This window comes from Asterias amurensis, chromosome 1 (genome assembly GCF_032118995.1).
Source record: "Asterias amurensis chromosome 1, ASM3211899v1".
NCBI lineage: Eukaryota > Metazoa > Echinodermata > Asteroidea > Forcipulatida > Asteriidae > Asterias > Asterias amurensis.
The window spans coordinates 11,239,958-11,256,704 of NC_092648.1; the positions used below are offsets into that span (position 1 = coordinate 11,239,958).

General features: G+C 39.6%; 1 protein-coding gene across 2 annotated transcripts; it reads right to left on the reverse strand.

Annotated features, from left to right (window-relative positions):
* Window positions 1-644: 644 nt before the first annotated feature.
* LOC139945525 (uncharacterized) lies at window positions 645-16,007 on the reverse strand. Of its 2 annotated transcripts, none has more exons than XM_071942915.1 (3): window positions 15,863-16,007; window positions 12,086-12,606; window positions 645-9,417 (listed from the first exon to the last, which is right to left on the reverse strand). In XM_071942915.1, the coding sequence occupies exons 2-3, from the start codon at window positions 12,177-12,179 to the stop codon at window positions 8,036-8,038; spliced, it is 1,476 nt and encodes a 491-aa protein (XP_071799016.1). In that variant the 5' UTR covers window positions 12,180-12,606; window positions 15,863-16,007; the 3' UTR covers window positions 645-8,035. The 2 variants fall into 2 exon arrangements, with proteins under 2 accessions (XP_071799016.1, XP_071799007.1); XM_071942906.1 differs by having other exon boundaries at window positions 12,086-12,610.
* Between the last annotated feature and the right edge of the window lie 740 nt (window positions 16,008-16,747).

Genomic DNA, 16,747 nt, shown 5'->3' on the forward strand with positions numbered 1-16,747 from the left:
AACTATGGCACTTCAGAGGGTGCCGTTTCTCACAATGTTTTATACCATCAACCTCTCCCCATTACTTGTTACCAAGTGAGGTTTTATGCTGATAATTATTTTGAGTAATTACCAATAGTGTCCACTGCCTTTAAGTGTTGGGATCATCAATATTGTGAATACGTGTATAATGTTTAAGGATCTGTATCTAAACCAGCTATTAGTACATTGCTTATGTAACATCTCAAGTGTTTTCGTTGATATATGTAGTTTTGTTGATTCAATAAAATTTATTCATTTTTAAACCTCAAAAACTTGTTTGCGTGGTTGATATTTATTTCTCCCACTGCAGGTGTTGAACTTCGCTCTTGAAAGTAGCGCAGCAGTTTTCCTCTGGTAAGGAAAATGAAATTTGAGGAAATGAAATTTGTATTGGATACATGTAGTTGCAAAGGGCAGCAAAATAAATGGCACCTTGGCAATTGCTGTGGGTGCCGAGGGTTAAATCAAAGTCTGCCATTAATAGCCAATAAAGTAAATTCTCAAATAAAAAACGGAGGGACATGAAGCTTATATTGCAAGATTTACTTTTCACAATATTACAGATACATACATAAATGTGTCATCTTTCAATAAACGCACATACTAAAAATAAAGATGTCATATCAAACAAATCGTAAATAAATAACATGGATAACACCAAATTTAAACAAATATTGCCAAGCAATGCGTAGATAAATGCAACATAAAAAAATAGATTTAAAAAAAAAAACGTTTAATTAATATTTGGTAAAAGTAACTTAACAGGCAAAGGGCAAGTTTATGGAAAAAGTGCAAGCATAAAATGTTTTGTGAATCGTTGAATATAAGCTGAAATACAATTGTACACAATCAGTTTTTTGTTCAATAATTGAATATATATTTTGCAAGTAGAGAACAGAATACTCGCGCTCAAACCAAAAATATGCTTTCAGTTTTGTTTGAATGTATACATTGTAACTCTTATTAAAATGAGCACACAACTGTGGGCACACTTAAACATTGTTTAAGGCTTAATATTTACTTGTAGGGGGAGAAAATGTTCAAAAACGTGCATAAATATTGTAGACATTTATCAATATTTATCAATATGACGCATTTGTGCATGTTATGAGAACAGCTGAGGGCAAAATTGTCAAAAGTACAACAGAAGCAGGTGTATAACTTGCGAATGCTCACTCTCAGATCATGAGTCTTGTATTGATTTTGTCCAAGTGCATTACTCTTGTTAAAGGAGAATATTCCATGAGTGCACAATTATTGTTCTGAGTATTTCTTGTGAGAAAACGTGCAAGTAAGGAAAATACTCGCATATATTGGTTTTTTGGTTAAACTTTTTTGGTCTGACTTGTGAATAGAAGTTATACTCGCTCTCAGACCGAGAGTCTTGTATTAGTTTTGTCCAAGTGCATTACTCTTGTTAAAAGAGAATAGTTCATTAGTGCACAATTATTGTTCAGCAATTCTTGTGAGGAAACCTGCGAGTAAAGAGAATACTCACATATATTGGTTTTTTGGTTAAACTTTTTTGGTCTGACTTGTGAATAGATGTAATACTCGCTCTCAGACCGAGAGTCTTGTATTGGTTTTGTCCGAGTGCATTACTCTTGTTAAAAGTGAATATCCCACGAGTGCACAATTATTGTTCAGGGTCTTACTCGTGAGAAAACTTGCCTAGTTTGGGGCATTATACTATATTGTTTTTTTGGTTTGTGTCTTATTGGTTGTTCGTTTGTCTCACTAAAATTGGTATATGCCCTAGTGCTCAATTGTCAATATAACAACTCGTGACTTAAAGGCAGTGGACACTATTGGTAATTACTCAAAATAATTATCATCATAAAACCATTCTTGATTACAAGTACTGGGGAGAGGTTGATGGTATAAAACATAGTGAGAAACAGCTCCCCCTGAAGTGACGTAGTTTTCGAGTAAGAAGTAATTTTCCACGAATTTTATTTCGAGACCTCAAGTTTAGAATTTGAGGTCTCGAAATCAAGCATCAGAAAGCACATAACTTCGTGTGACAAGGGTGTTTTTTCTTCAATTATTATCTCGCAACTTCGACGACCAATTGAGCTCAAATTTTCAGAGGTTTGTTATTTTATGCATATGTTGAGATACACCAACTGTGAAGACTAGTCTTGGACAATAACCAATAGTGTCCACTGTCTTTAACAAGAGAGAGTATACCTTCAAAGTAGAGAAGGGAACATTTGCACTCTTTACTTGAGTTAAATTAGTATGTACTCACACAAATGTAACGCAAGAGAATACATAAGCTCAGAGCAGTGGTGTATTTGTGGTGAGTGTTACTCTTATGAAAATAGCAAGTATACTCAGACTGCATGACACAGTATGACTAGCGAGTAAGAGTATGACAGAGTTCCAGCAGAGTCATGAAGACTTTCAGAGCATACTGATTGAAACGTAGAGTCGGCAACCACCAGTTCTTTTCAAAATTTGCGCTACTCAAAAGAGCTACTCACATGGTGCTACTGAAAACCTGTCTTAGAGTATGACTTGTGAAAACGCACGAGTGTGACTCCTGAGTAGTACATATATAGCGCTGCTCACACAATATTTGTCTTCACTTAGTTTCGGAGTCACACCCAAGGGCAGGTAAATTTATAGCTCGCAGAAAGCAGGCAAGCAAAGGAAATTCCCTCTTATGCCTGAAACAAAGGCAAACAAATGGAATTCCATGCCATAGTATTGAATAAAAAAAACATTTCAGGATTTAGCCGGCTTACCCCATTAGGCGACCAGCTGTGGCGCCTCCAGCAATATTAATAAATTTTCAATGAACCAATCATTTTATTTATTTGATAGCATACAGGAAAGCAATGAATTTAGTGTTGTTTTTTAATTTCCGTTTCAAGTGAGGGAGCTTTAAAAGATCTGATATTCATTGTCAAAACTGCCCTTGTTGCTGTAACAATGCCTGCAGGCTGAAGCAATATGTCTTACAAATTATAATGCATTTAACTGGGGCAAATTTCATGGAGCTGCAAAATACTTTCACTGTTGCTAAGCACAGTGAAAGTTGCTTAGCAGGAAAAGGTTACCGGCCGTAAACACCATGTATTGTAAAAGGGTCATGGCTGGTTCATTAAAACTCATGCTAAGCAAACAAATGGACTGAGCATCAGCTGCTGCAAAGCAGTCCTCTATAGCCATGCAACTTTTCCTCTCTTTTTTAATCTCAGTTTTACCTTTCAAAATTGAAAAATACTATACAAAATCATTGAAATGTTGTAATTTTCCTATTTTTTGATGAAGTTGCATGCCCGCCAATACATGTACAATAAGTCTTGGTCGTAACACTTGTGTCCTAAAGCAAAACACTTCACCAATATTGCTTCATCCTTTGAATGGAACGTATTTATTCTTGTATAAGAGTTGAGTACGCTTATCAAAAAGAGTACAAGTTCGCTGCAGTGTTCTTGCACCCGATGCGCATTGTATGCCCTACCCGCCCATGAACCGTACAAATCCAGATCCAGAATAACTCCCAGTTCTTTAAAAGATAAAATGGTTCACCAAATTAAGATTTTATTTTTAAAACGCTCTATACAGAACCTATACAGAACCATTTGGCAATCACTTTTAAAACTAATAGCAATAAAAAAAAACTTTGCTTGGAAGCCCACATCAGCTTTTGGTAGTATAAGGAATATATTTTTAAAAAATCAGTTAAAAGTAATGTGATTATGTTAAAACAGGTCAGCTTTTATCCCCCAAAATTTTAATCTGAAAAGTGTTACTGTCAGTAACGTTTCTCAGCTTGTGTATTCCTATAGGGAATTATTCTTCCAGCGGCAACATCTCAAAAACAGATATTAAATTTTCACAGGTTAGTTTTATTGTATGCATCTACATATATACATTTAGGATAAAAGCAACCAAACGTTTCTGAAAACAAAATATATACTTTGCCTTTACATGTCTGCACCCTAACGCACCTGTAACTTTATAGCCTTGTCCAAGGCTCTTTATGCAAGCACCGGCCCGCTACTACGAATTCACGAACTGCATAGATATTATACTGCACGGTACTTTGAGAAACTATAAGTAACTGCATGGTACATAACAGTACTTGGTACCGTGGGGTCGAAGCATGGTTTTCCGAGGTTGTACCTCGGACAATGAGGCCGCAACCATTGATCTCTACTATATCATAGAGATCAATGGCCGCAACAGCCTAGATGTAACCTCGTTGATACCTCAAAAAGCCATGCTTTGACCCCACGGTATCAAGTACTGTTATATACTGTGCTGTATAGTATCTACATGTAAGCAGTTTGTGAGTTCAGAGCGGGCCGGTGCTTGCGTAAAAAGAGCCTTGGACAAGGCTAGTAACTTTATTTTATTAACAAGGCTCAATATGTAAAGTATTATAACCACAGCTCCAAAGATCTACAAAGAATACATATCATCAAGTAAGACACAGTTATAACTAAGGCAGTGTAACAGTTAGTCTGCACCAACAAACACTCTCCCTCATCCCATAGTACACAACCTTGTGGATGCTGTTAGCGACTTTTTTCACTGTTCATCTATTCTCCCCTTTTCTAACAAAAAATTTCTCCCTGAGTGATGATTTAAAATAAAAACAGTTCTGGGCCGATTTCACAAAGATCTAAGATTGAACTTAACTGCAAATCAATCTTAGTTGCGCAGTAAAGTGTGATGTCACAATACAAATCACTATGGTAATTCTGAAAATTTGTCTTGCGATGAATTTTATTGCTTTGTGAATTCAGCCCCTAATGTCACAAGTCCATATGAATTATGATAACAGTGATGCTTTTTTCCCCATTATTTTTTATTCAAACGACCAGGGCCCAATTTCATGGCTTTGCTTACTGTAGGCAAAGAATCAGCGCTTACTGAAAGCAGAAATTCAGTGCTGACATCGGCCGTATTTCAAGTTAGCGGGGAATATTTGCTTGTGCATGAGCATTTGCATACTAGACACTACTAGGCATTCTACGCTTACACAGCTAGCTAAGAAATTTGACGTCTACCCTGTAAGCACTTTGGTGATTCCAAGCGCAGAATTTTGCGGTAAGCAGAGCCATGGAATAGGTCCCAGTTTAGCTTTTAACATTGACACATTGTTTATTTATTTCACCTATTAATGTTGGGTCACACAAAGTGCAGACACAGGTCTTTGAACGCAATTATCTTTGTTGGACGAGTGCTTTATGAACACATGGCTTAAAGTCAACACATGGACCTCAACTCGGCCCCTAAATCCTCCAGACGTCACATTTCTGTGCAGGCTGTCACCTTTAAAGACACTATTGGTAATTGTCAAAGACCAGTCTTCTCATTTGGTGTATCTCAACATATATGCATAAAATAACAAACCTGTAAAAATTTGAGCTCAATTCTTCATCGAAGTTGCGAGATAATGAGGAAAAAAAACACCCTTGTCACATGAAGTTGTGTGCATTTAGTTGGTTGATTTCGAGACCTCAAATTCTAAATCTGAGGCATGGTTGGACTAGTCCTAAGTTAGGACTAGTCCTAAGCATGGTTGGACTAGTCCAAGTTAGGACTAGTCCTAAGCATGGTTGGACTAGTCCTAAGTTAGGACTAGTCCTAAGCATGGTTGGACTAGTCCTAACTCTTTGTGAAATCGACCCCTGTGCCTTTAATTCACAACACAGCAAACCACATGGCGGCATCTTGTTTACATTTAGTAATGGGATTTAGGCATGTGTCTGCACTCTGCACGTAGTCCTTGCTGCAATTGATCAATGCATAACTGGAAGGAGCTTAACGGATCAGTCCGTTAATGGAAAATTACATAGCCATCGAGCTGAATAATGGCAGTGTTTTTAGCATCGCAGTTTATAAGTTCTGGAATTTTACAACCACAGGTTTCACAATTTGAATTTTAGGAACTGTGAAATTTATTCATGATCATACTTCATACATAGTCAGTTTCATGTCAACTTTCCTCAATGAATACAGATGAGTTCATAGAAAGTCATTTTACAAATTTAAAAAATAAAGACTGAATACAAAACCTGATACATACACTATAACCATAACAAACATTGAACTATTTTTGGTTTTATCTGTAGCTATTCTACTTCGATGCAGTAGCACAATTTCATGGCTCTGTTTATTGTCAGGAAATTATCAGCTCATACTGAAGCAGAAAACATTTGCGCTTATTGCAAATATGTGTAATGCCTTTTTTATTTCTAAGAGATCATCTTTGGTCGACTGAACCTTTTGGTTAAAGGATAATTTTTATGTTTTCCTCTCTAGTCTAGTCGCCAAATTTTTAACAGTTATTTTCTAATTTTTGTTACTTTTAGCGTGAATGGTTGGAAATTTGAAATGTAATAATTATATTTTAGAACAATAATAAGTGTATTTCACAGGTTAGCTTGAAATTGGTGCTTGTGCGCATTTGCATTTCACTAACCATTCTCTGCTAACACAGTTATTGCCTTATGCAAAGTTCTGGCTAAACCCTGTTCCCCACTGTTTTTGCCGGGACTGCCTACTCTAAATGACTTGAGAATGTGTTCACCTCATGAACAAGATTAGTAGTATTAAACAAACGTAGTTGAAGTGGCTAAGAAATGTTTTCATACATATTGATTCCAAAGATCACTTGCATTATTCTAAAACACTTAAAGTAAAGAATGATCAAGTAGATAACAGAATAACATTGAATGCTGTCTTTGACAGTACCCTGTTTTAATACATAACTTTCATTTGACAAATTTAGACCAACAACACTATGCAGGTAAATGCAAGGAATGTTTCCTTTGTAGCAATATATATCAATGTAATGTACATCATTTACATGTAGTGCAGTCAACTCTCGTTATAAAGCCTGGTTCACTTCCTGCGATGCGAATTTGACGTGAATTGACGTCACAACTCTGTTTTTGCTGCGGTATTCGCAAGAGAGTTGAGCACAGCTCAACCCCTGCGAATTATTTGTTGTGAATTTGTGACGTCAACGTTCATCTCACATATAGATTCGCAGGAAGTATGACCGGGTTTTACATACGTATAAAGAGCACTGTTGTAAAGAGGTTCTGCTTATAAAAGTACATTCTTAAGTCCTGAATATCATTTCCAGTTATGGAATTACACAAAGCCGTGGCCTCTGTTATCTGGTCTTAGCATTGGTGCCCCTTCAAACGTTTCCCATTGACTTAAAGGCAATGTACACTATTGGTAATTGTCAAAGACTAGCCTTCACGGTTGGAGTATCTCATCATATACATAAAATAACAAACCTGTGAAAATTTAAGCTCAATCGGTCATCAAACTTGCGAGATATTAATGAAAGAACAAAATACCCTTGTCACACGAAGTTGTGTGCGTTTAGTTCTAAACTTGAGGTCTTGAAATCAAATTCGCGGAAAATTACTTCTCTCTCGAAAACTATAGCACTTCAGAGGGAGCCATTTCTCACAATGTTTTACACCATCAACCTCTCCCCATTACTCTCCACCAATAAAGGTTTTACACTAATAATTATTTTGAGTAATTACCAATAGTGTCCACAAATAATAAATAATTTTAAAAACATTAATCCTGTCATAACGAGAGTCGACTGTATCTTGGGCTTAAGAAATTTCTGAGCAATGGCAGTTATGAGAGCATTAGAATTCAGTGTAGTATTCGAGACCCGATTAATCCAAGAGGCCAAGACCTAAAGGTCCAAAATCAAGACCCAGATGGTCGAGCAGAGACCAAGACCATGAAGGTCCAAGACCTGAGACCGGCAAAACTAGTCTTAAGATACCAAGACTAGTCTTAAGACCTATCATCGTATAGGCCTTGAGTTTCGGTCCTGAAGGGGCACAGCAGTTTTCCTCTGGTAAGGGGCAGTTCAATGTGAATTTTGGCCAAGTGCACCACAGCAAAAGCACAGGGCACAAAAGCAATTCCTGTGGGTGCTGTGGGTTTATTTCGTGGCCTGTCTGTACTGTCAGATATGCAGCGGACAATCTTGAGTACTGTGTGTGAAGCGCTATGTGATAAACACCTCATCAGTCTCAACAGGAGAATAGCGAATCTTATCGCCAAAATGGTTTGGCGGTTTCAACCTCGGCCCCGTGGAACATTTTGAAAAGAATATTATACTGAATACAAGCAAGGCTAAGAAACATAGGGCACCGAGGGAGAGGAAAAAGACACCAACGGGTGAGATGGCCATCGTACTAGTTGGTCTTCCCTCAAGGCTGTCCACGCCTACCAACTGGAAACTCCACAGATCATTGAGGGCGCCGTTGCTCCCGTTTCTCGCGAGCCCGCCGAATAAATAATAAGTGTTGTTCCAGGACCAGCTGGCACAGTAGGCACGTGGGGCGGGGTGGTTGCGAACATCACTCATTCCCTGGATGATTTCATAACCGAGTTGGTACTGAGGTGACAGTAGGCTCTTGAAATGTTCCCACCTGTTGTGTTGTAGATCAAACATCCATAAGTCTGATCTAGCATGCTGTTTTTTCTCACAGGTGTCCATACCTGCGGAGCTATCCTGCAGCCACAGGTTGCCGTCTGTGTCTTGCCAAGAGGCGCCTTTGGCAGGGCAGCCTGGTGTCGCAGTAAACTCGATCAAATCACTGTCGACAACCTCCCCTGCTCTTGTGTTCGTATAATTAAAGCTAACCCGCCTCCACTTATTTGAAACGGTTGAGAATCTCCAGAGGGCGCACTCCTGTTTCTTCCCCTGACATCTCTCCTCTTCATTATGTCCGCTATCAGAGGGTCTCGCTCCTAAAAGGTATAACTCCGTGTCGTTCACTACCCAAGTGGTCGACCCGTATCTCTGTCCAACTACATGAGTTTGTCTACTTAGAACATCATCAAAGTCAGCACTGACTTGTTCCCACTCGTAGTTCATGAGTGAATATCTCCACATAGTGTCTGGATCAATAGTTGTTTCTTTCAAGGTCAGCAACCACAACGCGTTCCGCGTACACCAATGCAGTCTGTTGGTTTGAGCGCCTGGGTCGGAGCTCTCCTGCAATAACGTCCACGACTCATTATGCAGATGATACAACCACGTGTCGCTTAAGAGATTCACTGCTGATTCCGCTCCTCCATGAACCACAAGGAAGGAACCCGGCACTCCGCATACAGCTGCGGCGTAGCGAGATTGCGGCCATTGATGTTCCCGATCATGTTTGATGTTCGTCCAATCCCCTGACGACATGGAGTACCTCCATAGCTCATTCAGAGCGGGCGATCCACTCCCCACCCTCCCACCGAACATCCACATTACCCCAGTGTCGGTGTCCGTCCATACAGCACTGTCGACCCTGCTTCCTGGGTACTGCTTCCCCGTTGTGTGACGTGTCAGCGTGCTTGATTGATTGACGAGCATTGAACCATCCAACCATGTCCAAACTGAAATGAGAACAAAACATTTCACTTTTATGACTTTAAAAGTTTTTTACTTTCAATTCACTTTATTCCCATTCCATACACAAGGTATGGAACATAAACGTAACATAGAATAGAAATAACGACTGTATGTACATGTAGGCAAAGATCACACCATTATAGATGTTAGTTTTGCATCGGGATAAAGAATATTTATAACTTGGTTTTGATTCTTAAACCGATGTGTACTAAGCACTGTATACTCAGTGATTTCCCTGAGTTCTGTGAAAATAAAATACCCACATGCATCTCACTAGGATGGGATTGGAACCCACGACGTTTGCATAGCTAGAGCAGATGTCTTACTACTAAACCATCGAGCTAGCCCGGTGGCTAAAGGCAGGTCCAATCCTATGTGTCAGCAGCGGGTACTGCAACAATTTAAATAGATGTTAGTTTTGCATCAGAGATAAAGAATATCCCATTTGCACTATAATGGCTTTATGGTCACCCTTTTTCTGCTGAATGTATGTATGAAATTATGCATCGATGACTTATGTAAAGTAGCCTTAAGGCCAGTTTATAGTCGGTCGCGCGATGGTCGCGCGACGGGAATCTTGTGCGCAATCCTAAGACTGAGGCCTAAAAACCGTGCCTTTTTATGATCGTGCGTCTAGATTTCAGACTATAACTAGGCCTTTATGTAATCCAGGGTCATTGGTTCAATTGTCCCAAAACAGTTTGCAAAGCAAAATAAATGCTTACCGGTACATACATTTATTAACAGAAACATTCTACCAGCCAAGACATACAGTGAAAAAATTTGCTTAACATGACTGGTTCCCATCTAATTTTTGCTTAGTGATTAATTTTCAGCAGGATTTTCTGCTTGAACAGCTTACGAAGTTGCGCTCCTGGTTTATTTTTAACAAGCCATAACAAAAAGTGTCATTAAGCATCATTCACTGGCTGTTTTTCCAATATCGATCACTCTATGGATGCTCACTGGCCTGTGATTTAATGACAGAATAATGAGGCAACTCATTATGTGTCATTACAAGTATGTGAAGTAATTAACTGACTTGGTATGACTGTCCAGTCACGCTTTGAGGTGTCATTTCATTTGAGAAGTCCCTAAATATCTGTATACAATGAGGGTAACAGGCCTGATACTTCACAGAGGTACTGAAGGCGAGTGCCTCCATGCCCCCCGGTCATTGCCTTAGTGCCCTTGAAATGCAGAAATGTAAAATTTCCTCCTACTGTAGAAAGCCCTTTACCAAGGAGAACATGCCTTGGTGCCCTTGCCCTTTCAAAAACAAAGCATACATGTACAGGCCTAATGCAGGAACACTTATGGGTTTTTTTCAAATGTGTAATTTCAATCGTTCAATTTTGCAAGTAACAGATCATCATGACTAATCTTAAAGGCACTGTACACATTTGGTAATTGTCAAAGATCAGTGTTCTCACTTGGTGTATCCAATCATAACCATAAAATAACAAGCCTGTGAAAATTTGGGCTCAATTGGTCATCGAAGTGGCGAGAAAATGATGAAAGAAAAAAACACTTTCAGATAGGAATAAAAAACTTCTAGCTAGAAGTCGTTTATTATTTCAGTGAGAAGTTTTACCTCTTTCTCAAAAACTACAATACTTCGGAGGAGTCGTTTCCCTCAGTGTTTTACACTTTCAAAAGCTCTCCAATGCTCATTACCAGGTCAGTTTTAAAGTTAATATCTGTTTTGAGTAATTACCAAACGTGTTCCTTCCCTTTAAGGCCTAGTGGATATGATTAATTTTTCATCATTAACCAACCAAACAGCAGTTCCAGGAAAGGATAAAAATAGGGCTTACAAATTTATATTATTTCTATAAGTATTAGCAACTAAAGATTGGGTAAGACTACAACTTGAAGGATTGCAACATTTCATGAAAACGAAAGTGTCTAGTCGAAAGGTTGGCTTAAAAAATCAAAGGAAACCTTTGATGGTTTAAACAAATATTAGTTCAGCCAGGATTTCAAATTGATTTTTCCGGTGATCTGACCACAAACCAGGGATCTTTTAGACCCCATGAGACTTGTCAGAAAGGTCAGCATAATCGTTTTTAAATTGCATGAAAACCAATCTTGCCATGATGTACTGCTTTGTCCTACTTATTTCCCAAGGGTCAAAATCTTCCATGATTGTCTCTTGTCAGTGTATTGCACACATTTATAGGGCAGGCCTTGCAACAACCCACGGCCCCCATAGCAATTGCCATGATGCCCTGTGCGTTTGCTGTGGTGCCCTTTGCAAAGTTCTAGTAAGCGCCCCATACCAGAGGAAAATTGCATGGTGAATGTAACACAACACTTTATCCCCGATGCAAATTTAACATCTTATAATCGTTGCGGTACCCGCTGCCAAAACATAGGATTCGAACTGCCTCTAGCTACCGGGCAACCTCGGTAGTCTAGTTGGTAAAGACACTGCTCTAGAATTGCAAGGGTCGTAGGTTCGAATCCCACCCGAGTGACATGCCTGTGATATTTTTTCACAGGACTCGGGAAAAGTACTGAGTATACAGCGCTAACACACATCGATGTATGGGTAAAAACCAAAATTAATAACACAACACTGTTGTGGTGTAAATCGTAAACTTTAATATTATTACAAGTTGTTTTAAATAATAAGCCTACTCAACTCACCTGGAATATTTTTCTGCTGAGCCGTTACGACCCACGCCAACCACTGCAGACAAATGGGTATAAACACTGACAAATGTCCGCAGAATGAAGCCATCCTGGTGCCAACGACGACCGGCCACAGGAACGTCGATGGTTCAAATCATGTATCTCAGCTTCACGCATGCAAAGTAGGTAGATTGCTACAGTGCTTTGATTGATGCTGTCGGCCATGTAACTGGATCTGTTTGTATGTGCATGACTTTGTATGGCGAGTGGACAAGTTTCACAGCGTGTGTGTCAAGAAGTGTGCATGCTCATTACATGTACATTATACACTGCTGGCTCTGTACCAGTGTCCCAAGAAGGTCATCATAACGATGGGAGCATCCCGAGCATCCCGCACGTCATCGTGTTGTGTCTGTGAATGAATAGCAATACTGTTGCACTCCTTCTCAGGGCTGTCAATATTTGTGGGATCCGGCTGCTTGGGTTCGACCATTTAGGGTGGAGTCTGTACTTAGCTCCAAGAGCACTGCTGACATCTAACTTCGATATAACAGAAAAGACAGAATATAACAGAATTTGTTGTTTGTTATTACGTGACTGACATTATTTCAAATACACTTTTTACCAACAAAGTATTCCCAAACGAAGATTTCATCCCTCAGATATTTTGGTATTGAAATTAAATAACTTAAATTTACATTAGAGAAAGAGGTTTTGTCACAACAAAAATTCAAATTCAGAGAAAAGGTTCAGGCATTTTGGCATCTAAAAGCACACCATTTTATGCAACAAGGGTGTTTCTTATTTCATTCATTTCCTGCAACATCGATGACCAATTCAGCCCAAATGTTCACAGTGTATTTTATTTTAATGCATGTTGTAATACCTGCTGGTCTTTGACAATTTTATCAAACATAAGAGTATATGCTTACGAACAATAAAACATTTTTTTTAGTAAATGTTTGTCACGATTTATACGTTTCAACAACAAAAAAATTGTTTTTTTCCGGCAATGCCGACCAGGTGTATTGCTGCTGAACGCAAAAAAACACTTTTTGAAATGTACTAACTCACGACTTGGACGTACATGTACTTTGCACGTGTGTTTACTATACGCATTGCAGGCAAAGTCTGCCTCGATTGACGTCACAAAAGGGGTATGCGGAGTCAGCCCCCCAAACAACTTTATATATTTTTTAAACATATAAATCAGACAAACAATTACTAAAAAAAATGTTTTATTGTTCGTAAGCATATGCTCTTATGTTTGAAAGAAAACAAATTCTATTTCCAGGTGACTTTAAAGGATGGGGGGGGGGCTAATTCTGTACACAAAGCATGACAAGCATATACAAGTATGGAGGAAGTGGAATTCCCCTCTGCCCAATTGGGCATTGTTTTTGTGAATACACTACACAATGGTTTTCCCAGTCTCTATGCAAAGTGAGGTCATCAGTATTTCAAACTGGAAACATGTTTTGAGCTGACATTTATGCCGTCATAGAATTAACTTAAAATCATGAGATTACGCAACTACGTTGAAGGTTCATGATAAAAGCCTTGTGAATAATCACTCATAATATGATACCATACTGGTATAAACAGTACAACCTGAAGCGTTTCTCCTTTGGTTGAGTGCAAACATCTCTCTTTAGTAAGATGCCTAAGTAAGTAACGCACAAACAATAAATTTTGCCCTTGACCGTAAAAACCCCACAATTGCTTAAAATTACCCCTAGTTATAGACGACACAATTGAACCACTGGTTCTTTTCAGAACCTCCCTAACTCATGTAGAGATAATCATGGTGTTAATGAAAACCTTACTATTATTAAGGGCAGTGGACACTATTGGTAATTCCTCAAAATAATTATTAGCATAAAACCTTTCTTGGTGACGAGTAATGGGGAGAGGATGATGGTATAAAACATTGTGAGAAATGGCTCCCTCTGAAGTGCCGTAGTTTTCGTGAAAGAAGTAAATTTTCCATGAATTTGATTTAGAGACCTCAGGTTTAGAACTTGAGGTCTCGAAATCAACCATCTTAATGCACACAACTTCGTTTGACAAGGGTGTTTTTTTCTTTCATTATTATCTCGCAACTTCGAAGACCGATTGAGCTCAAATTTTTATAGGTTTGTTATTTTATGCATACATTGAGATACACTAACTGTGAAGGCTAGTCTTTGACAATTACCAATTTAGTGTCCACTGCCTTTAAAACTGTAGTTCAAATTTTCACAGGTTTGTTATTTTGTGCATGTTGAGATACCAAGTGAGAAGACTGGTTTTTCACAATTACCAAAGGTGTCCAGTGTCTAAATAAGAGTTTTCTTTATAATTATATGAAGAACTCTTACCGGAGTCTTAAAAAGAGAACATGACCCAACTTGTCGATCGAACATAGAGAAATATTTTAGACAGGTTTTATTTTTTATTTTTTAGATAACGAAAGCAATCTATACAAGGACTACTGTAGTGCATTCATCAGAAATTTCCGTACACTAAGTCAGTCTTCAGAATTCTGTTGCAAAACAAAATATGCCTTCTGAAGTTCTGTACATGTAATGTATGTGTTGGGCGCGATCGGTCAATCTGCGCGATCAACCGATCGCGCTGCGCTATTGAACGATCGCGCTGCGCTATTGAATCATCTATTGGTCGCGCAGCAATCGGTCGATCGCGCAGCAATCGGTCGATTGGAATCAATAGGTCGATCGCGCAACAATCGGTCGATCGCGCAACATTCGGCAACGAACATGCGCGATCAACCGATCGTGCGGGAATGGCTCGGCGCGATCGGCCGTTTGTGCAGGAATGATTTTGCGCGATGGGTCGATTGTGCAGCAAGGTTATGAGTGATCGGCCGATTGTGCAGGAATGGTTTTGCGCGATCGGCCGATTGTGCAGGAATTGTTTGGCGTGATCGGCTGATGTTCAGGGGCCGAATTCACAAAGATGTAACGTTGATTGTAACTGCAAATCAATCGTAGTGTGACGTCACTATATAAATCACTATGGTGATACTGAAAATTTGTCCTGCTATGAATTTTATTGCTTTGAGAAATCGCCCTAAGGAATAGTTTACCTGCACGATCGGTCGAACACGCGAAACCATTCCTGCACGATCGGTCGATCGCGCAAACCCATTCCTGTACGATCGGTAGATCGCGCAAAACTTTTCCTGCACGATCGGTTGATCGCGCAAAACTTTTCCTGCACTATCGGTCGATCGCGCAAACCCATTCCTGCACGATCGGTAGATCGCGCAAAGCCTTTCCTGCACGATCCGCTGATAACGGGAAAAATACTTGTAGCGCAATCGGTCAATCGCGCAAAGATGTCATTGCGCGATCGACCGATTGTTACGCGATCGACCAATTGTTGCGAGATCGACCGATTGCTGCGCGACCAATTGATCTTAATTTGATCGTTCAATAGCGCAGCGCGATCGGTTGATCGCGCAGATTGACTGATCGCGCCCAACATTATGTATTTCATCAAATTTCGACATTGTCATGACCGATGATGTCAAAATTTTGAAAAAAGGAAGGATAACTTGCCGTATTTGCGCCACCACTTTTTTACTATTTTTTACAAAAAGGGACGGTACTCCAAAGGGACATCTCTGACTCTGAGGTAAATTAGATTTAGATAAGTATCTAATCGAATGAAAATGTGGTGGCGCCATACGGAAACTTGGCCCACGGGCCAGAGCTGCAGCTAGGTCTATAGCTGCTGCTAGTGCCATAGGCCTCCTCAAGTCAATTGAAAGGATCCAAACCAACATACCTTTTGTCTACGATTCCCCAGCTTCGATATATCTCTGACAACTGACAGTAGTAAATACTGCGTAGACTGCTGTAAACAATAACACAAACATCAAATCAACACACCATAAATCACACGCACTTGTTCCTCGTGCAGGTATTCATACACTAAGTGGGGGCGAGGAGATCAATTAACTACTTACCATAATAGCGTCATGAGAGAGAACGAGGTGATAAAGCGGTACGAGCGGTACTACTCAATTTCGCAGGATGCATGCGTCCCCAAACTCGTTCCCAGTGGTGATCGATCTCGTTGCGCCACTTTCCCGCAGTATCTATACAAGCAAAGCTTTAGACCTTTATTTCTTGCACTGCAACGTCGCCGCCACAGCCCGAGTTTGTTTTCGCCAACCCAGGATGAACATCCATGGAAAGAAGAAAACAGATAGCCACAGTTTGCAATAATGACAGACAAAAGATATTCAAACTTTGTGTTTAGTTGGTTGGAAAGAGCAACCAATCATGAGATGTTTTTTTTGACATTCAGAATTGGTAATGCTCGTCTTAGATCACAAAAAGCTTTTTGACGAGGCCAGACTTGTACAAAGTTAGGCTTCTTTTCTCGATCTCCCCATACTACTTAAAAGTTCCGATATAAGTAGTTTTCCCTTATTTAAGGCCTACGGGTACTGCCTAACGGTAGGCTATGGTCATGGATAAACCTGAAACCTGTTTTCCATTAGCTCTCCAGCAGTCAAAATAATTGTGCTTGGATGCGTGTATTGCGGCCTTTTGACTTGCATGATCGGAGACAAACAGTTATTCAACCGCTTTGGTCGCTATAATCCCCCCCCAGCAGTCTGTAGCAGCATGGAGGTAGTATACACAAATCAGTGCACTACCGCAT